The 22802-nt window shown below is 45.6% G+C and overlaps 1 protein-coding gene across 1 annotated transcript; it reads left to right on the top strand.

The window, feature by feature from the left end:
* The first annotated feature begins 6177 nt into the window (after positions 1–6177).
* sprtn (SprT-like N-terminal domain) lies at positions 6178–22617 on the top strand. Its single transcript, XM_056294849.1, has 5 exons — positions 6178–6709; positions 7054–7153; positions 11775–11903; positions 19875–20163; positions 20711–22617. The coding sequence occupies exons 1-5, from the start codon at positions 6390–6392 to the stop codon at positions 21730–21732; spliced, it is 1860 nt and encodes a 619-aa protein (XP_056150824.1). The 5' UTR covers positions 6178–6389; the 3' UTR covers positions 21733–22617.
* The last annotated feature ends 185 nt before the right edge of the window (positions 22618–22802 follow it).

The raw sequence follows: 22802 nt of genomic DNA, 5'->3' as shown, positions 1-22802 counted from the left end.
ACCCTCACTCGTGAACAAGACCCCGAGATATTTGAACTCCTTCACTTGAGGCAACAACTCATCCCCAACCCAGAGGGAGCAATTCACAATTTTCCGATAGAGAACCATGGCCTCAGACTTCGAGGTGCTGACTCTCATCCCGGCCATTTCACACTCCGCTGCAAACCTCCCCAATGTGCACTGGAGGTCGCGTTCTGATGAAGCCAACAAAACCACATCATCTGCGAAGAGCAGAGATGCAATTCTGAGGTTCCCAAAACGGACACGCTTCACCTTGGGATCCTGTCCATGAATATCACAAACAGAATCGGGGACAAGGTTGGCGGTGTCCGACACCCACCGAAAACGTGTTTTACTTTGTGCCGAGAATGCGGGCACAGCTCTCGCTTTGATTATACAAGGACCGGCTGGGTTGTAGCAACTGCCCTGGGGTACACGGTCGTAAGCCTTCTCCAAGTCCACAAAACGCATGTATATTGGCTGCTCAAACTCCCATGCCTCCCTCATCACTTCCACAAGGGTAAAGAGTTGTTCCATGGCCAGGACGGAACCCGCATTGTTCCTCCTGGATCCGAGGTTCGACAATCGGTTGGAGCATCCTTTCCAGCACCCTAGAGTAGACTTTCCCAGGGAGGCTGAGCAGTGTGATGCCCCGATAATTGGAGCACGCCTTCCGGCCCCCTTTTTCAAATATGGGAACCACCACCCCAGTCTGGCACTCCACAGGTACTGTCCCTGACCTCCACGTGACACTGAAAAGGCATGTAAGCCAAGACAGCCCAACAATGTCCAGAGCTTTAATTATCTCAGAGCGAATCTCATCAACATCTGGCGCCTTGCCACCAAGGAGCTTCTTAACTACTTCTGAGACTTCTGCCAGGGATATGGGTGGGGCTTCCCCCGAGTCTTCAGAGTCTAGCTCCTCCACCGAGGATGTGTTCGCGGGGTTCAGGAGCTCCTCGGTGTTCTTTCCACCGCCTAACAACATCCCCAGTCCGGGTCAGCAGTTCCCCTCCGCGGCTGAACACAGCCTGAGTCGAGCCCTGCTTTCCCCGAGTCGCTAGATGGTTTGCCAGCACTTCCTTGAGGCCAACCAAAAGGCCTCCTCCATAGCCTTATCGAACTTCTCCCATACCCGAGTTTTTGCTTCCGTGACCGCCAACCAAACCCGAAAGGCGTCCTTCAGCATGACCGCTTCCCTCAAGCCTCAACGCCAGTGTCCACCAGCGGGTTCTTAGGTTGCCACCTCGACAAGCACCGATGACCTTATGACCACAGCTCCTGCCTGCCGCATCTGCAATAGAGGCTTTGAACATGGCCCACCCAGACTCCATGTCCCCAGCCTCTCTCGGGATACACGAGAACTTCATCTTGAGGTGGGACTTGAAGACCTCACGGACAGGTTCCTCCGCCAGACGTTCCCAATTCACCCTCACTACACGTTTGGGTTTGCCAAGTCTGTCTGGCAGCCTTCCCCGCCATATCTTCCAACTCGCCACCTGGTGGTGATCAGTTGACAGCTCTGCTGCTCTCTTCACTCGTGTCCAAAACATACGGCTGCAGATCTGATGATACGACCACCGTCTATCATCGATCTTCGGCCTAAGGTATTCTGGTACCAAGTACACTTATGAACTACCTTTATGTTCAAACATGGTGTTTGTTATGGCCAATCCATGACTCGCACAGAAGTCCAATAACCAGTCACTGTTTGGGTTCTGATCGGGGAGGCCTTTCCTCCAAATCACGCCCCTCCAGGTAGAATCCCCAGGTGGAACCCTATCCAGGACACCACCCAGAGGCTCCAAGGAGGCCGGGTACTCCAAACTGCTATTCGGTGCATAAGCACACACAACGGAGCCCCCCCCCCCAGCGACTCGGTCATATAGAGACAACTCTCTCATTCCCCGGGGAGAACTCCAACACGGCGGCGCTCAACCGGGGACTTGAGTATCCCCACACGTGCCTGTCACCTTAGCCAACTCCGGAAAAGTCAAGAGTCCGGCCCCTCTCTAGGAATTTGGTACCAGAGCCTGTAATGTCCATGCTTTATAACATGTTTAGTAATGTTTTTATGTTTATTCTGGTCACAGGGAGGCGCTCTAAGTTAAGTGTTAAGCCTTGAAGTAGGAGAAGCACCAGCAGATATACTGTTGTCGTTATACACGTTTCACTCAAGATTCCAAAACGCAGCTTCATGGTATCTGAGTTATTATTTTAAAACTTTACAGAGCCCATGCTATGTATGGTGAGCCCAACTATATCTAATTGGTACCGCCCAATCTCCTTCCCTGCCAGAGAGGTGACATTTCACGTCCGGAGGACCAGTCTGCAATACCGTAAGTCGGCACGCCCCCGTCCCCCGGGTTGCATTGCAGCCTACCCCAACGCTCATCCCCGTGGGTGGTAGGTCCACGGGGTGATGGCTCTATGTTGCTTTTCGGGCTGGGCCCGGTCGGGCCCCATGAGCCAAGGCCCGGCCACCAGACGGTGATTGGTGAGCTCCCTTCCCAGGTCTGGCTCCAGGAGGGGGGGCCCCAGTTTCCCTTTTCCGGGCGAGGTGCTGTTATGTCATGGGAGTCGCTCTTAGTCTGGCCCCTCACCTGGGACCAATTTGCCTTTGAAGAGCCTGCCAGGGGCTATTGCCCCCAACAACACAGCTCCCAGGATCACCGGGTCGCCAAACTCCTCCACCACGTTAAGATGGCGATTCTCGGAGGGGTAACCAGACATGTTGGCAAAAATCAAGTTCATACTATTTCTCTGCACTGGAGGACGCTACTGTTTCGCAATAAACTTCGCGAAGGAAATGACGCGACCAGCACACGTCATAAATACTGACATGACGCGCAAATTACGTGCAGTCATTTTGACCGATCATGGTCGTTTTAGATGGATCTTATCGTAACTTTTTTTTTTATGCAATTTTAGGGGAATTCAGGGAGCGGAAAATATTTTTTTTTCAAAGTTATTAAATTTAAAATCCAAAACGGTAATAATGGCCGGATTGGTCATTCTAGTTTAATAAGGAAACCTCCATCAGGACTGAGAATGTGGCTTAGAAGAAGAAATGGTTGACCATGTGTTACTTCCAGAAGTATGAAACGCTAAAGAATTGAAGTGTGGGTTGGGAATATTGTATCTTGAAATTCTATTACACACTGAAGGGAGAAAAAAGTGTGTGTGTGTGTGTGTGTGTGTATATATAAGCATTGAAGGAATATACACTCACTGGCCACTCTATTAGGTACACCTTGCTAGTACCGGGTTGGACCCCCTTTTGCCTTCAGAACTGCCTTAATCCTTTGTGGCATAGATTCAACAAGGTACTGGAAACATTCCTCAGAGTTTGGTCCATATTGACATGATGGCATCACGCAGTTGCTGCAGATTTGTCGGCTGCACATCCATGTGAATCTCCCGGTCCACCACATCCCAAAGGTGCTCTATTGGATTGAGATCTGGTGACTGTGGAGGCCATTTGAGTACAGTGAACTCATTGTCATGTTCAAGAAACCAGTCTGAGATGATTCGAGCTTTATGACATGGCGCGTTATCCTGCTGGAAGTAGCCATCAGAAGATGGGAACACTGTGGTCATAAAGGGATGGACATGGTCAGCAACAATACTCAGGTAGGCTGTGGCGTTGACACGATGCTCAATTGGTACTAAGGGGCCCAAAGTGTGCCAAGAAAATATCCATTACAGCACCAGCCTGAACCGTTGATACAAGGCAGGATGGATCCATGCTTTCATGTTGTTGATGCCAAATTCTGACCCTACCATCCGAATGTCGCAGCAGAAATCGAGACTCATCAGACCAGGCAACGTTTTTCCAATCTTCTATTGTCCAATTTTGGTGAGCCTGTGCGAATTGTAGCCTCAGTTTCCTGTTCTTAGCTGACAGGAGTGGCACCCGGTGTGGTCTTCTGCTGCTGTAGCCCATCTGCCTCAAGGTTCGACGTGTTGTGCGTTCAGAGATGCTCTTCTGCATACCTCGGTTGTAATGAGTGGTTATTTGAGTTACTGTTGCCTTTCTGTCAGCTCGAACCAGTCTGGCCATTCTCCTCTGGCATCAACAAGGCATTTTCGCCCACAGAACTGCCGCTCACTGGATATTTTCTTTTTCGGACCATTCTCTGTAAACCCTAGAGATGGTTGTGCGTGAAAATCCCAGTAGATCAGCAGTTTCTGAAATACTCAGACCAGCCCGTCTGGCACCAACAACCATGCCACGTTCAAAGTCACTTAAATCACCTTTCTTCCCCATTCTGATGCTCGGTTTGAACTGCAGCAGATCGTCTTGACCATGTCTACATGCCTAAATGCATTGAGTTGCCACCATGTGATTGGCTGATTAGAAATTTGCGTTAACGAGCAGTTGGACAGGTAGGTGTGTGTGTGTGTGTGTGTGTACACACAGGTATAAAGTTGATCAGCCATAGCATGACGATATGGGAAAGGGTAATAGAAGCTAGGTTAAGAGGAGAGGTGGTGATCAGCAGTATGGTTTCATGCCAGGAAAGAGCACTACAGATGTGTTTGCTTTGCGAATGCTGATGGAGAAGTATAGAGAAGGCCAGAAGGAGGTACATTGTCTTTGTAGATTTAGAGAAAGCATACTACAGGGTGCCGAGAGAGGATGTGTGGTATTGTATGAGGAAGTCGGGAGTTGCAGAGAAGTATGTAGGATCGGTGCAGGATATGTATGAGTGAGGTGTGACAGTGGTGAGGTTTGTGGTTGGAATGACAGATGGGTTCAAGGTGGAGGTGGGATTACATCAAGGGTCGGCTCTGAGCACTTTCTTGTTTGCAATGGTGATGGGCAGATTGATGGACGAGATCAGGCAGGAGTTTTCGTGGACGATGTTTGCGGATGACATTATGATCTGTAGTGAGAGTAGGATGCAGGTTGAGAGCCTGGAGAGAAGAGGAACGAAAGTCGGAAGGAGCAAGACGGAATACATGTGTGAATGAGAGGGAGGACAGTGGCATGGTGAGGATTCAAGGAGTAGAGGGGACGAAGGCAGAGTTTAAATACTTGGGGTCAACTGTCCAAAGTAATGGGGAGTGCAGAAGAGAGGTGAAGAAGAGTGCAGGCAGGGTGGAGTGGGTGGAGAAGAGTGTCAGGAGTGATTTGTGACAGAAGGGTACCAGCAAGAGTTAAAGGGAAGGTTTACAGGATGGTTGTGAGACCAGCTATGTTGTATGGTTTGGAGACAGTGGCACTGATGAAAAGACAGGAGGTGGAGGTGGCAGAGTTGAAGATGCTAAGATTTTCACTGGGAGTGATGGACAGGATTAGGTACGAGTATATTGGAGGGACAACTTAAGTTTGACGGTTTGGAGACAAAGTAAGAGAGGCAAGTTTGAGACGGTTTGGACATGTGTGGAGGAGAGATGCTGGGTATATTGGGAGAAGGATACTGAATATGGAGCTGCCAGGGAAGAGGAGAAGAGGAAGGCCAAAGAGGAGGTTTATGGATGTGGTAAGGGAGGAAATGCAGGTGGCTGGTGTGACAGAGGAAGAAGACGGGAAGAGATGGAAACGGGTGATCCGCTGTGGCGCCCCCTAACGGGAGCAGCTGAAAGTAGTAGTAGATTGAAGGACAATATAAAGCCTTGTTTGAGGTTTTTAAAAGAAACCGGGTTAATGATCAGAATTAAGGGTTTTTTTCCCCAGTCCTAATGAAAATAGGGAAATGTACAGCACAGTAGGTGGCAGTAAAGCAATTAAACGCTAGTTACGCTACGCAGTCGAAGAAGAGGTGGGGGCGGGAGAAAATTGCCACCTCCCACAGTACACTTTTCAAACTGGCCAAACGCAATACAGGCAGATTTGCCTACTGTGGGCAAGAGGAAACGGAGCATGTTATGATAAACAGTCCGAAATATGAGGCAGAAAGAAGGCGTCTGACTCAAAATCTCATAAGAACTCAACTGAGTGTTAAAAAAATCCCGTTTCAGGTTCTTGGAGTAACTAATTTAATTAAGAAGATTAAATCTTTTGGGGGTTTTTTTGGGAGGGAACAGCGTAAATAATGACCATTCTGATCCACACTCCGTGGCAGCTGGTGGCGCTAATGCGCCATTTCATTTCGCTGTTTGCCAACCGCCAATAAACCCCACGAAGAAGAAAAAGGACCCGCCGCTGTTAGTGCGTGAATAAGTCTATGATGGGACGTTTAACGTTGGGCGAGTGTTGTTGGATATTTTAAAATAACTGGACGAGCTTGTTGTCACTCGGTCTTTGCGTGAGCAATGTTAAATGCTTGCTAACGGGCTGTGCTAATAGCGGGCAGCGCAGGGTAGCAAATGCTAACGGCTAGCGGACGTCGATAGCAACGGTAGCCTCGACCTCCTCGTCTTAGCAACGCGCTCCGCCGGACATGGACGACGACTTTCTGCTCGCCGTCCAGTTGCAGGAGCAGTTTGACAGCGAGTATGCGGCCTCCTCATTTTCGCCAAGTAGTCCGCATGAAGACGGTTTCGGCGGAAGCGGTAAGAAATGTAAAGTGGAGTCGGGCGCCGGCGGCGGCGTATTCCTCCGCTCGCCCAGCCCTGAAAGGCCGATGTCCGTCGTAGATGAGTCCTGGGAGCTGCTGGACCCAAACCCCAACATCCGAGCCATGTTCCTGGAATTCAATGAGACCTTCTTCTGGGGTAAACTCGGCGGAGTCGAGGTGAAATGGAGTCCAAGAATGACATTGTAAGTTCAAAGTTGTGGACAATGTTTGGTCTTTGCCCTGATACTCGGAGCTGTGTCAGTGATGTTGGTGTAAGCTACTAATAAGTCACGTTAGCCCCTAGCTAGCTAACGGGTCTGACCCTTTAGCCGAGCGGTTAGTGGCGTCGCCTTGTGGTGCAGTGCACCCCGTATCGAATCCCGCACCGGGCAAGAACATAACCGGTCACATTATTGTGGATGTAGTGAAGTTAATACGTCCTCTGCTGCTGCTCACAGAGTCCTGCATCGGTCCTCTGTAACTGTTGTTTATTAATTAAAGTAGATAGTATCCTGTCACTGATATTGTTCCCCCCACCCCCTCCCAGGTGTGCAGGTGTGTGTTCTTATGAGGGCCGAGGTGGACTGTGTTCGATCAGACTCAGTGAGCCCCTGCTGAAGCTCAGACCCCGACGGGATCTAGTTGAGGTAAGATGCTCACTTGCTGACAGGATAAGCGGTGTCAGCGTAGTTATGATGTGAAGACAAAGGAGTCCATCCATCCATTAGCCAAGCCGCTTATCCCAATCGGGGGTCGCGGGGATGCTGGAGCCAATCCCAGCAGTCATCGGGCGGCAGGCTATAATGGATAAGCTCTTACATACGTCTCTGCCACTCCCAACTTCCTCATACAATACCACACCTCCTCCTCTCGGTCCCCTGTCATATGCTTTCTGTAAATGCACAGACACGAGGTAATTACTTCTGATCTTCAATATATATATACTTCTCCATCAACATTCAAAACAAACCTCACATCTGTGGTGCTCTTTTGTGGCATGAAACCATACTGCTGCTCGCTGATCATCACCTCTACTCTTAACCTAGCTTCTATTACTCTTTCCCATATCTGATCAACTTCATACCTCTGTAGTTGCTACGGCTCTGCACATCGCCCTTATCTTGAAAATCGGTACAAGTGCACTTCTCCACTCCTCAGGCATCCTCTCCCTTTATAAGATTATGTTAAATCATCTAGTTTAAAACTCTACTGCCATCACTCCTAAATGTCTCCATGCCTCCACAGTTATGTCATCTGGACCAACCGCCTTTCAACTCTTCATCCTCTTCATAGCTGCCCTCCCTTCACCCTCGCTAATCTGCCGCACTTACTGATTTACTGTCTCTATAATTACTATGGCGTTGTCACGATACCAAAAATTTTTGTTGCAATACCTTTACCAAGTCATGAATTTCAACACTTTTTTTTTTTTTGTTAAAATGGAAACCCTCATATCTTTATTGTGCTTTATTTCAAACCTGGATAACGTTTTCAGTCAAAACACAAACTCTTAGAACAATGAGAACAATAAATAAAATAAAGCAGTGGCATTTAATGGAAAAATGACAAACCCATTTAACTAAAATGGCAGCGTAATCTCAAACTGTTAAGTTACCTCTAACCTATCCTAAATCTTGGCTGTGTCATTTTTATTTTTTTTTTCCCCTTGGTCAAAAAAAGTATTGTCAACTCAGCCATTGAGCTTTATCTTAATTCTGAACAGCTTTCCTTTATCACAATTCAAGATAGATTTGTACATATTAAAACAATAAGAAATGACATTCAACACAGTGAGCTCTATGACAAAATTAGAACATTAATAGCCCAACTAATGGAGCAGCATAACTGACTTGAATGGTATTCTGTCACTGCTCAGCCTAAACCGTAATCCTAGGGTGGCTGGCTGTTTTTCATTTGTTACGCAATCCCTTTGCCTTGTTTAGTTTTTGGCCAAGAAAACAAGGGTGTCTACATGTTCCTCACTCAGTCTCGAACGCCTAGGACTGCAGATGTTTCCAGATGTGCTAAAGACACGTACAGCTTGATGCCGGAATACACAGATAATGTTTTGCAAAGTGAGCCAAGATGGGCAGGTGTGCCTCTTGTTGACTCCACCAATCTGCAGGGCTGATGTCTTAATTGTTTATAGTCGGCGATCTCACCATTTAGTTTATCTACTGGTGTTGTGGCAGAATCTTGTCTTGTTCCAGAACTATCTGCTCCCTTCTTTTCTGAGGCAATACTGCAGAGCAAACTTTTTAGATCACCTCTTTTTGTCTTTGCTGCAGCAGCTGCTCCTCTATTGTCCTCCGAGTCTTCTTGTTGCTCCCGACTGTGTTCCCTTGGAAGCTTAACTGTCTCGGCTTTTAGGAGCAGTTCCCTCTTAACTTCCTCTTCCATACTAACAAGTGTTATTAAATCCTGGATCTAGGAAAGTGGAGATGTTTGGTGTTATCTTTAGCTCGTGCTCATCGAATCTATTTTCAAAGTCTTCTCTAATTCTCTGCTTCATTTCCAGTGCTAGTGGACTCTCGCCTTCCTCATCTTTCAGGCAGGCTCTTATCTTCCACATGAGTGGCAGAAGTGATGAGAGAGTTGTTTCTTTCTCTCCACTTGGGGTATCTGTGAAATCAATGAGTGGAGCCAAGACATCCCTCACTTTCCAAAGTTGTCACGTCTGTGTCTCTGGGTATCAGGTGCCACTTCTTTCTGTCCTCAGCCAGAACAGCAGAGACTGCTTGGTGGTTACAAAATCGATCCACCATATCGTACATGGAACCCCATCGGGTGGGCTCGTCATAAATTAGTATATGTTGTAGCAGCTTTAAAGATTTCTGTTTGTCTTGCAGCAGTCTTGACATCTTATTGGATCTTGAGAAGCCCGAGACAGTCTTTCAGAGTCAGGAAAGACAGTTTGCTACACAATCAATGTCTATTGCTTTCTTGACTGACAAATGCAGATTGTGGCCAAAACAGGGTATCTAGGTGTAGTCAGCAAAAGCTTTGCAGTTTAAAAGCATTTTCTGTTGTGATACCAGACATTTTGGCCATATCCAGCACCCAGGAATCCGTCGCAATATCATCCAGGGCTTCCTTCACATTGTCAGCTGTGTAGTCAGAGTACAATGCAGGGCATCCTAAGCACCAGGACTGTATTTCCCACAATTTTGTGATGAACTGGATTGTTACAGCCATATGTGTTTACAGTTCTGCTGGTCTAGAAGTCCATAGTGCAGGAGAAGAATGGCTTTGGTGTCATTTGTGTACTGATAATAGACCTTGTCTCACCATACATCTTGGGAATTTCATTATACATGAAGAAATTCATTGAGGGGAGGTCATACTGGGTTGTGTACAAGGTTTCTGAACCCAGCTTTCTCAACTAACTGTACTGGCACTTGGTCCATATAGATGAACTCTGCCACTACCCTTTTGGGCCTTTTAGCATCTTTAGACTCCTTTGAGCACTTTATACGCTGCTCAAAAACAGCTTGGATGGTAGGTAGCTACATATTATATAGGTTATATATTATATGTATCTATGACTAGGTTATGGCATATTGTATGCTAATGTTTCACAAAAAAGAGTTCCAATGCTGTCTTTATACAGGATGTATGAAACCTTAAATGGGAAATGACTAAATCGCTGTATAAAATCATGTTTGTGACTTTGCTATATACAGGTGCATGTGTGCATTAAATTCTGCTGTGGGTACAGGGGATGTTGTGATGACTTGTTTGCTAGCTTGGTGCAAATGCAGGATCGAGTTGTCTCCACAGTTAAGTGACATTGTCTCCGACTCAGTTATTTTGCATACAACATCATGGACAACACTTTCAGCACTACGCAAATATGTAGGCTATGTATGTGAAGTACTATTGCGGAGAGGCTTTTCGATCACTCTGTATTTCTTTCATGGACATACCAGGGGAGTGAAATAGTCAACTATCACCTGTCGGTCTTTGAAAAGGCCGGGATGTTTGTCCGACAGGTGTTTGGCCAGGTTTGACGTGTTGCCTCCTTTTGCGAGGCACATTATAAAACAGTACTGCTGTGTTTATGGGCTCGCCTTTTTCGTCCACTTTAAACCCGAAATATCTCCATATTCCACTTCGGGCCCACTTTTTTTTTCAATGAGTTCAGGTGTTGCTGAAGGCTGCTGCCATCTCTTCAAGTCTAATGTCTGAACAAAATGAAAAAGTGGTCCGCTCTCTCTACCATTGTGCTCGACCAGATTCACACTTTGTGACCCCAAGAATCGAAATCAAATCGTGAGATTCCGAAAGATTCCCACCCCTATTGGCTACGCTCTCCACCACTTCATCCAACTCACTTCAGAATTCTTCTTTCACGTCCATCTCACACCCAGTTTGCGGGGCATATACACCGATAACATTCATGATCACGCCTTCTATTTCCAGTTTTATACTCATCACTCTGGCCAACACTATCTTCACCTCCCACACTCTTGACATACTCTTCATCCAAAATTATCCCTACCCCATTTCTCCTCCCATCCACATCATGGTAGAAGAGTTGGAACCCACCTCTGATTCTGCTGGCCTTACTCCCCTTCCACCTGATCTCTTGCACACACAGTATATCTACCTTCCTTCTCTCCATCATGTCAGCCAGCTCCCTCCCTTTTAGCAGTCTTGGTGCCAACATTCAAGGTTCCGACTCACCTCCACACTCCTACCCTTCCTCCTCTCCCGCTACCTCTGGACATTCCTTCTCCTTTGCCCAACAGTAGCATAGTTTCCACCGGCCCCCTGCTGGCCAACAGTACCGGTGGCATTCGTTAGTAACCCAGGCCTCAGCCGATCCGGTATGGAAATCTGATTTATGATCCGCATATTTGATTTGGCAAAGGTTTTACACTGGATGCCCTTCCTGACACAACCATCCCCATTTATGCAGGCTTGGGACCGGCAGTAAGAATGCACTGGCTTGTGCCATCCATAGTGGCCTGGTTCTATAATGTATAAGCTATTACAACCTTATTACTTGTAGTGATATCAAAGAAACCTCACATATGCCAATGCTAGAAGACCTTCAGTTGTCCTGAGTAGCTCCCAGATGTGAATTTGTCCAAATATTGGAGCATACGAAAGGCTTTTGCTACTGACTAAGTGCTCGTATACAGTTATCTCTGGATACATGATTAATTTTTGCCTTCTATACCTTAATTAATTGTATTGCTGACTCTAAAAAGATTGGTCATTTTTGCTGTTGACAAACTTTTTACTCAACAACTTTCCCACCAGACTCTTCTTCATGAAATGATCCACGCTCTGCTGTTTGTGACCCAAAATAATCGTGACCGAGAGGGACATGGACCAGAATTCTGCAAGCACATGAACAGGATCAACAAATCCAGTGGGACCAAAATCACTGTAGGTTTTTCGCTGCATCTTTTCACAAGCCATTTGTTAAACTTTTGAAAATACAGATATCGATCCAGTGGGACTGTCCAGACTCGCCTGAAATTTTACCATTTAACGACCTGCAAAACAAAACTAGATCTCAACCTTGGCTCTTGGATGTTTTCAGCAATCAAAGTGTAATTTCTCCCTAGGCTTGAGCCCAATTTCACCCACTGCATAATTTTGAAAAATGCTAAAAAGTGGGCGCTGGGGGGGGGGGGAACTGCAGCAGGACTGTGGCGAAGATGGTGGGTTGACACAAATCCCAACTTGACCTCCATGTAGTTAGAATAGCGCGGGGGGCGTGGCCGGGACGTCGAGGATGTAGGACACGTTTCTCTATTGCTCCTGAGTTAGTGACCAAATTTATATATTTAATCTCGCTAAATCGTGCATGTCTTTGGTGGTCAAGCGTGTAAAGAGTCCTTTAAACGATTCACACTATATTTGAGGACTTTGAAGGTGAAATGACATCTAATCGACCGAAAACGGAGTCTGCAAGAGCAGGCCGCAATAAGCCTGCGCCCTCTCCTGAATCTGATCCGCTCCCAACATCGGGTGCTACAGCTAGTGCTGACAGCATGACAGTACTGACCGCGGAAATGCTACAATCCATGATGGGCTCCCTCAAAACCGATATTTTCGGTAAGATTGACACTTCAGCTAACACTCTCAGATCAGAGATGATACTGGTCAAAGACGAGCTTAAAAGATCTATCGAGAGGATCCAGAATAAACTCGACGCACATGGAGTCGTTTTATCAGAGCTGGAGCGCAGTGCTACAGATCACAGCACTCGGATTACCGAGCTAGAGGCGAACGTCGGCTCACTAACAACTAGGGTGACATACCTGGACAACAGATGCGAGGACCTGGAAGGTAGAATGCGGAGGAACAACATCCGTCTTCTGGGAATACCGGAGGGAGTGGAGGGCCCGCGACCGACAGAATTCGTAGCCGGGCTGCTTCAGGAGCTGCTCGGCCTGGATGAGAAGCCGCTGCTAGACCGGGCCCATCGCACCCTGCGGAGCCGACCCCGGGAGGGTGAACCTCCGCGACCATTTGTCATCAGGGTGCATTTCTTTCACGTCCGGAACGACATGCTGAAGAGATCTGGAGATGCGTCTCCTCTCCTCTACAAGGGCAGAAGAGTCTCGATATTTCCGGACTACACCACGGCTGTGGCCAAGAAGCGGGCTAGCTTCGGAGATGTTAAGCGCCAGCTGCGCGCCTGTCCCGGCGTGAAATATGGTCTCATCTACCCTGCGGTTCTGAGACTGACCCTGCCGGACAGCTCCACACACAGGTTTGAGGACCCGGCTGTTGCGGCCGATTTCATCAAAAACAGGGTGAAAAAAGCTGTCATGCCACCGCCGGGTCTGTAGCTCAAAATATCAGTTGGCTGGTCTGGTTAGCAGGCTAGTTAGCGGGCTGGCTGGTAGGCAGATTAGCTAGTGAAGTTGGTCTTGCAGTGCTCATTGTTGACATTTGAACGCAGCTGTTTTTTTATTTTCAGTACATGTTGGAGAGTGAAGCTAGCCTTGCAGTGCTCATTGTTGACACTTGAATGTAGTGGGTTTTTTATTTTTATTTTCAATACATGTTGATGAGTATACAGCGGACTACTCACATTAAGGTGATATAATGTGGAGATATATTTTATTCCACTTACATTACTGCCTACTATTTGTGTCATTCTCATTTCATTTTGTTTTGATCTGAGCTGCCTGCACTGCCAGTATTTGGTTGTTTACATGGTTGAAGTTCAATTTTGCCACTTTATAGATTTTGTACCTCTCTTAACTGAGTTAGTTTTCCTCGGGTCCTAATGTTATTGGAGACCGACTTATGCACATTTGCTTTATTCTAGTTCAATGGTCACAAATCTCAGGTAGCTAAGAGTAAGCTAGCTAAGTTGGTATGCGTTGCTCTAAAGGTTTTTTGTATTTAGGGGTTTGCTTGCATCTCAGTTGGGGAGATGCTTCGGCAAGAGGGATTTTGTGGGAGGGTTTTTTTCCTTCTGTATTTGTGTTTTGTTTTCTTGTGTTTTGTCACTTGTTTTTGTTTTTTGAATTTGCACTATTGAGGTCAGCCAAAATATTTAATTTGCATTATGCCTTGTCCTTAACATGTCCTCTCTCTCTTAAGACATGACTCAGCCTGACGTAGCTCATCCTGCTGGAGGGAATGGTTTTAATTTTCTCACTTGGAATTGTAGGGGCATTAACAACCCAGTTAAACGCAGTAAGGTTCTCCACCACCTCCATCAGTTGAAAGCTCACATTATCTTCCTCCAAGAAACTCATCTCAAGGTACCACAACACTCAATACTTAGGTGCAGATGGGTGGGTCAGGTGTTCCATTCCTCATTTCAGAGTAGGTCAAGAGGGGTGGCTATCTTACTTCACAAATCAGTACCTTTTACATGTTCTAATGTGATAGCTGATCCCAATGGTAGATATGTAATTGTCAGTGGTAGGTTATTCGATACGAAGGTGGTTCTTGTTAATGTTTATGGTCCTAATTGGGACAATGGGGATTTTTTCAAATCGGTTTTCTCCACACTCCCTGATATGTCCTCCCATATGCTGATCATAGGCGGTGACTTTAACTGCTGGTTGGACCCACATTTGGATCGATCCTCCACTAAATCTACTACTTTATCAACCTCGGCTGGGGTTGTCCGTACCTTTATGTCTGATTTCGCTGTTTCAGACCCTTGGAGAACATTTAATCCATCTGGGAGGGCATACTCTTTTTTCTCTTCGGTACACCACACTTTTACGCGCATAGACTACTTCCTTGTAGATGATAGACTTCTCCATTCCATATCTTCGTGCTTATATAATCCAATTGTGGTTTCGGACCATGCCCCTGTCACTATGGGAGTAGTCTTTCAAACAGCTAATAATCAGAGACCGCCTTGGCGGCTTAACACTCAATTACTCAGTAACGAAAATTTTATTAACTTTGCTTCGGCCCAAATTGACTTTTTTATGAATACAAATAGAACCCCAGGTATCTCTGCGTCTACCCTATGGGAAACTTTGAAAGCTTATCTTAGAGGTGAAATTATTTCCTACACCACATATGAGAACAAACTTAAAAAAGATAAATTGTCCATGCTAACACGCCGCATTGCCCAATTAGATAACGCATATTCCGTTTCACCATCTCCAGATATTTATAAGGAGCGCTTAACTTTGCAAGCAGAATTTGACACTTTGCTAACAGATCAAGTTACTGAGCTGCTTGTCAAGTCTAGGAGCACCTACTATGAACAGGGAGACAAAGCCAGTAAGTTATTAGCACACAAGTTGCGTCAAGTTTCATCATCACATCAAATTCCCAAAATTCATACATCATCCGGAATATCATTAGACCCTAGGGAGATAAATGATGAGTTCAGAAGTTTCTACCAGTCTCTATATACTTCTGAAAGTGATGCTGATTTATCAGAATTTGATGACTTCTTCCACTCCCTTGATGTACCTTTAGTCAACCAGGATTTGGTTAAAGAATTAGAACAACCAATCACTGTTGAAGAACTGTCTAGAGCTGTCAAATCCCTTCAATCCGGGAGAAGCCCAGGGCCTGACGGTTACTTGACAGAGTTTTATAAAAAGCTTTTCCCCAAAATAGCCCCTATTCTAATTGAAATGTATAATGAAGCATTTGTTAATGGTATTCTTCCACAGACTCTCACTCAAGCGACTATCTGTTTAATTCTTAAAAATAATAAAGACCCTCTTGAATGTGCATCATATCGTCCAATTAGCCTGTTAAATGTTGACTGTAAGATTTTAGCCAAACTTCTGGCAACACGCCTGGAAACAGTTCTCCCATCGATTATCTCTCCTGATCTAACAGGATTTATTAGAAATAGACATTCATTCTTCAATCTTAGGCGACTATTTAATATCATGTACAATTCCTCTGACACCAACACCTCGGAGGCCATTATATCCCTGGACGCGGAGAAGGCGTTTGACAGGGTGGAGTGGAAGTACCTTTTCTATACACTAAATAAATTCGGCTTTGGTTCAAAATTCACTACTTGGGTAAGACTTCTGTATGCGTCCCCCCAAGCCTCTGTCAGGACTAATAACACTCAGTCAGGCTGTTTCCCTCTGCAACGGTCAACACGCCAGGGTTGCCCTCTAAGCCCTTTATTGTTTGCTCTCACCATAGAACCCCTTGCAATAGCACTTCGTTCCAACCCTCTTATCAAAGGTATAGTTAGATACGGACATGAGCACAAGGTGTCTTTATATGCAGATGACTTATTGCTATACACATCTAATCTTTCTGTTTCTGTTCCTGCTGCCCTTGCTACTATTACATCCTTTGGTCATTTATCAGGGTATAAACTGAATCTCAGTAAAAGCGAATTGATGCCGCTTAATGTGACTGCGGAAAAATTCCCATTACATACCTTGCCATTCAAAGTTGCTCATAGTTGTTTCACTTATCTTGGTGTACAGGTCACGAGTCGATTTGAAAACCTTTTTCGGGCCAACTTTTCCTCGCTTTTAACCCGCACTAAGGATGATTTTGAACGCTGGTCAGTGATGCACCTCTCTTTAGTAGCGAGAATTAATTCTGTCAAAATGAACACACTCCCTAAATTTTTATATCTCTTTCAGTGCCTACCGATTTTTCTTCCCAACACATTTTTCAAAAAAATAGACGGCCTAATTCTACCTTTCATATGGGATAAGAAGACTCCTAGGATACGAAAACAGCTCTTGCAGAGACCCAAGTCAGACGGAGGTATGGCGCTACCAGATTTTAGATTTTATTATTGGGCGGCTAATCTTAGGGTCATTCAGTTCTGGTTGCGAGGTGGAGAGATGTCCCCGTCCCCAATTTGGTTAAAGATGGAAGCTGCTTCGTCTGTACCGGCATCATTGTCTTCCCTCGCTCACTCCTCCATTACAGGCCCTTATTCCTCTTTCACCAAGAATGTGTGTGTCAAAACAACAGTGAGGATCTGGAATCAATTTAGACGCCATTTTGGGTTTCAGACAACCTCTCTTTCTGCTCCGATGGCCTCGAACCCTGCTTTTGCCCCATCTATGGTTGATAGTGCTTTCTCAATATGGTCTAGTCTTGGTATAAAAAGGTTTAAAGATCTCTACATTGACAATACATTTAGTACGTTTGAGCAACTAGCAGTTAAATTTGGTCTTCCCAGGCATCATTTTTTTAGATTTTTACAGATCCGGAGTTATGTCCGCAATTTGGATCCTCATTTCCCCACCCTTCCTGGTGAAACACAGTTTGACACCTTTCTTACCCCGCTTCCCACTCTGAAAGGTACCTTGTCAATAATTTATAGACAAATTTGTTCTTTAAGAATTGCCTCACTTAATGACATTAAATCCTCATGGGAGGAGGAACTGGGGGAGGGAATATCTGATGGGCTGTGGGAGAGGGCACTCGGAAGGGTACATACCTCTTCGGTCTGCGCCCGACATGGTCTCATTCAATGCAAAATCATTCATAGGGCTCATTGGACCAAAGCGAGACTAGCGAAAATTTACAAAGACATAAATCCTAACTGTGTGAGGTGTAACCAGTCTCCTGCTAACCATGTGCACATGTTTTGGTGTTGCTCATCTCTTGATGGTTTTTGGAAAGATATTTTTAGCACACTTTCAGAAGTATGTGACACACAGATCAAGCCAGACCCTTTTATTGCGCTATATGGGGTGCCCTCGCCCACATTGCAACTGACCAATATTAATAAGGATTTTATTGCCTTTGTTACCCTGTTGGCGAGACGATTGGTTTTGCTTAGTTGGAAATCCTCTGTACCCCCTTCTCATGCTCTTTGGATTAAGTCTGTTTTAAATTGTATAAAGCTGGAAAAAATTAGGCACACACTCAAAGGGTCCCTAAACAAATTCTGGGCAATGTGGACCCCCTTCTTTTCTTATGTTAAGCGACTTCATTTCCCTGTTATTCCAGAGTGATGTGTGTGTATATATATATACATATTTTTTCCTTTTTATTGATGTCCTTGTTGGATGGAGGTGGGGGCGTGGCAAGCTCCGGTGATGAAGGAGGTAGGGTGTATGTGTACATGATGTCTGTGAGGGACTGTGCTGGGTTGGCTGGCCTGCGGACAAGTGCATTGGAATATGTGTACTTGTATTTATTTAGTTACTTTTATTTATTTTTTATTTTTTTTTAATTATTTTAGTTAATTTGTTTTGATTTGATTTGATTTTTTTTTTTCTCCTTTGAGGGTGTTTTTTTTATTCCTCATTGTATTCTGGTGTGTTAGTGTATTGTTGGATGTGTTTTGTGTTCATGCTGTACAACTTACGAGGACAATTATTTTGTAAATGTTGATTATGCGGAAAATTCAATAAACAAAGTTATAAAAAAAAAAAAAAAAAAAGAATAGCGCACTCATGAAAAATGCTGATCACAAATGTATATAGCAGTGGTGTTGCTATTGAGGGACCGTCCTGCCATCTACAACCATTGCTGAGCCATATGAGGGTCTGAAGGGAAAGAATGCGGTCTGGTGGTGCTTCTACAGCTGTCAAAAGCACAAGTCCAAACCACTGCACTAAAATTGAAAATGATGAAATAATTATAACTGTAAATTGAGAGAAATTCAAAAGTTTGGTAGAAAATGTAATAAAGGCGTAATGTTAGCGAGGTTAGCAAAAAATAGTGCAAACTCCTGTGAATGATGTCTCAATCAGCATATATTTAAAAGTGAGCACGGTTTTAGACTCGCACTCAAGGCCGTTAACATTTTTTATTTCATGACGTATATAAGTTCCAGCCGGTCAGCATAGGTCTTGGAAAGTTCAGGGCCAATTTAATACAGTAGATGGCGTGTTGAGTCGTCATTTTCAACCTGTAAAATGCTGATTTGTATAACTTTGGTAAGAAATGTCAGTATTAACACCAGCAGGGGGCGTCCAGATGGCATGGCGGTCTATTCTGTTGCCTACCAATACGGGGATTGCTAGTTCGAATCCCTATGTTATCTCTGGCTTGGTCGGGCGTCTCTACAGACACAATTGGCCTTGTCTGCGGGTGGGAAGCCGGATGTGGGTATGTGTCCTGGTCGCTGCACTAGCACCTCCTCTGCTTGGTCGGGGCACCTGTTCTGGGGGAAGGGGGAAATAGCGTGATCCTCCCACACGCTACATTCTCCTGGTGAAACTCCTCACTGTCAGCTGAAAAGAAGCGGCTGGTGACGCCACATCTATCGGAGGAGATGTGGTAGCCTGCAGCCCCTCCCCGGATCGGCAGAGGGGATGGAGCAGAGATCAGGACAGCTTGGAAGAGTGGGGTAATTGGCCGGATACAACTGGGGAGAAAAACGGGGGGGGGGGGGACAAAATTAGCACCAACTTTGATATGTTTCCTCACTGTACAAATATCAGTTAATTTACAGCTCAAAAACACATTTAAATGTGCAGTACCACTTCAAGGTTTAGACTCCCGTCCTTTATTTACCATCAGAGTCGAAACAGACTGAACTGGCACAACGATGAGCGGTTTGGTTTACAGCTATTTCACATTCACTTCCATTCATAAAATCCTTATGTTAATTTTGCTTGCTGTTTGACAACATACTTTCAACAATTTGATGTGTTGCAAATATATTACCATAATATGACATTTACAAGTATGGATTACTTTCTTTAAACTTGGAATTCGGTGTCCTACACACAGGTCCTGCTCTCAGCCTACTTAGTCTGTCAGTTTGTTTTTAGTTGAGGTAGTTTCACACAAAATAGGGGGACCCCAAGTATTATGACAGCACTCATACATGATCTAACATCTCATCTTCCACAGGCAAAGATGTTCAAAGTTAACATTTTCTCTCTCTTGCTCTTTCATTTTGCTCTGTTTCTTTTTTTTTGTGCTCCGTTTCTCCCTTGTCCTCCCCCCTTGTCCTCTTGTCAGATATATCACACCTTCCATGATGAGGTTGACTTGTATCGGCAGCACTGGTGGCGCTGTGATGGGCCCTGCCAAAACCGCAAGCCCTACTTCGGCTATGTGAAGAGGGCCATGAATCGTGCACCTTCTTCCCTGGACCCCTGGTGGGGTGACCACCAGAGGACCTGCGGTGGGACTTACACCAAGATCAAGGAGCCTGAAGGATACGGGAAGAAGATCCATAGTAAAAAGAGTAAGATGATCCCACAAAGTCAGCCCATAGGAAGTGGAATGCCTTCTCATACAACTACAGGTGATGAGCCCTGCCTGACAACGTGTTTTTCCCCATTTTTTGTTAATAGATTTTGCTGAATGCAGTGGCGCAGTGATCAGCGCGGTTGCCTCACAGCAAGAACATCCTGGGTTCAAGCCCCTGGGTAGTCCAACCTTGGGGGTCGTCCCGGGTCGTCCTCTGTGTGGAGTTTGCATGTTCTCTCCATGTCTGTGTGGGTTTTCTCCAGGGGCTCCAGTTTCCTCCCAAATTCCAAAGACATGTAGTTTAGGTGAATTGGCCGTACTAAATTGTCCCTAGGTATGAATGTGTTTATGTGGGCCCTGTGATGGTCTGGCGGCCTGTCCAGGGTGTCTCCCCGCCTGCTGCCCAATGACTACTGGGATGGGCTCCAGCATACCCGTGACCCTGAGAGCAGGATAAGCGTTTTGGATAATGGATGGATTTTGCTAAATGTTAAACATATTGAATAATCACACCAATAATTTGAATGTTACAACTGTCTTCTATTTACAACAGTTAAAAATTAGCCTTTTTAAGTCGCCTTTTGTATTTTTCACTCTGTCAGGTTCTGGGTTACAAGATATAAGGAGCGTTATCCCATTCAGTGGGAAAGGCTTTCGACTCACAGAGACGACCCCCGCTTCCACATCTTCGCCGCCACATCACAAAGCACCAGAGCCTTTTCTGAAAAGACCTCTCCTTAGCCCCAGCCCCTCTCCTGACAAACCCTTCTCCACCTCCAAAAGCCTCCATTCCCCTGTACAGCCTGGCCAGGATACCCAAGTCAACGGGACCTCCAGTTCATTGCCCTCGATCAGATCGGGGGGTTCTAGAGGACAGAAGCGGCCCACCAAGAAGTCGGTCAGTAACACTAGGGTTTTTGTCAACATCAATGGCTCACCAGTTAGACTCCCCAAACCCCAACGCAGCAGCAGCCAAGGAGCCATCAAACCTTACAGCAATGGAACAGGAAGTGAAAACACATTTAAAGGGTTCTTTCGAGACTTCAACGGCTTGATGACAACTGAGAGTGGAGCTAGGGGCTCCCTTTCTCCTATTTTCTCAAAGACCTCAGCAGCGAATGACAGAAAAGTGCCGTTATCGCCTGACAAACATGACGCCTGCAGACAGCAGTCAAGCACCACCTCTGTCCCCTCTTCTTTCTCCAAAGAACAAAGTAGTCATTCTTCTCTCACGGATTACCTGTCTGTGATTCCAACATTATCCAAACCCAGTCCCACTAAACCGGCTGGTGGTGCGCCGGCATCTAGAAAGAGGCCACGGGACAGTCATGGCACCTCTCGCAACATCTTGGACTTCTTTCAGAGGACAGAAGGCAGCGACTCAGCAGTATCAAAGGATATGACAAAGACAAAGGGCAGTACCTCTGCTGCAGGCAGCACACCTGCAGTGCGGCAAAAAACTATCACCACCACAACTTCCTCCTCATCCCCCTTTTCCTCCCATTCTTCAGGAGTGCATAATATGGCATCTACCTCTGTCACCCAAATGGTCGGCTGCCCTGTGTGCCAACTTCAGGTGCAGGAGTCAAAGATCAATGAACATCTTGATTTTTGTCTCTCCTGATAGGGTGATGAACATGAGAAGAATGTCCAACGCGTGCCTTATATTTAATCAAGACATGTTTTCACAGAGTTTACTGTCTTTTAGTTTCACATATTTGCTAGCTTTTACTGCTAAATTTGTTGTTGGTCATTCAGAAACATTTGTCTTGGCTGAAAGACGACTTTTGAGTTGTCCATGACCTTACCATCACAATGATGTCCATGTCACATGTCTTCCAACTTCTTCCTGAGAATATCAACCAAAGGGTTTTGACTTAATTACTAATTTGTAAAAGGAAATTTTAATAGTTTTTTCTAAATGTTCTACTTTTATGCATTTTAAGTTCTAAGGCATATGATATATGGCTTATTGTGGAATAACATGTTCTCGGGCGTCCGGATAGCGTAGCGGTCTGTTCCGTTGCCTACCAACACGGGGATCTCCGGCTCGAATCCCCGTGTTACCTCCGGCTTGGTCGGGTGTCCCTACAGCACAGTTGGCCTTGTCTGCGGGTGGGAAGCCGGATGTGGGTATGTGTCCTGGTCACTGCACTAGTGCTTCCTCTGGTCGGTCGTGGTGCCTGCTCCGGGGGTAGCATTATCCTCCCACGCGCTACATCCCCCTGGTGAAACGCCTCACTGTCAGGTGGAAAAATGGGGCTGGTGACTCCACATGTATCGGAGGATACATGTGGTAGTCTGCAGCCCTCCCCGGATCGGCAGAGGGGGTGGAGCAGCGACTGGGACGGCTACAATTGGGGAGAAAAAGGAAGGAAAAAATAAAATGTTCTGACTTTAACCTTTGCCCATACGAGACAAAACAGTCATTTTTAACAGTTTTATCATGTTTTGTGAAGCACTTTGTAACAACTAGTTAATTATTATTTGGACCATTAAAGTTTAAAAAAAGCCAGTTTGTAGTATTACGGTGCTGTGTCAGTTGACGAGAAGAATCACCCAGTTTTCCAATATGTATATTGGTCACTTTCCTTCCACACTTAGTTGCCTCTGAATAGATTTTTCTGTCTCCCCAAGGGCACAGTAGGCGCTCAGGAGACTGGCCTATTGATTCACAACCATTGAACTAATGAG

The sequence above is a fragment of the Lampris incognitus genome, chromosome 15 (genome assembly GCF_029633865.1).
Source record: "Lampris incognitus isolate fLamInc1 chromosome 15, fLamInc1.hap2, whole genome shotgun sequence".
Lineage (NCBI taxonomy): Eukaryota > Metazoa > Chordata > Actinopteri > Lampriformes > Lampridae > Lampris > Lampris incognitus.
The sequence above is the reverse complement of the archived record's forward strand: the minus strand, read 5'-3'. Positions and strand labels throughout refer to the sequence as shown.

Bases quoted from the DNA above. Each gene is read 5' to 3' on its own strand.
- sprtn (XM_056294849.1), top strand. From the start codon at position 6,390: ATGGACGACGACTTTCTGCTCGCCGTCCAGTTGCAGGAGCAGTTTGAC. The intron at 6,710-7,053 runs GTAAGTTCAAAG...ACCCCCTCCCAG, and splicing joins TGGAGTCCAAGAATGACATT to GTGTGCAGGTGTGTGTTCTT. The intron at 7,154-11,774 runs GTAAGATGCTCA...CTTTCCCACCAG, and splicing joins CCCGACGGGATCTAGTTGAG to ACTCTTCTTCATGAAATGAT.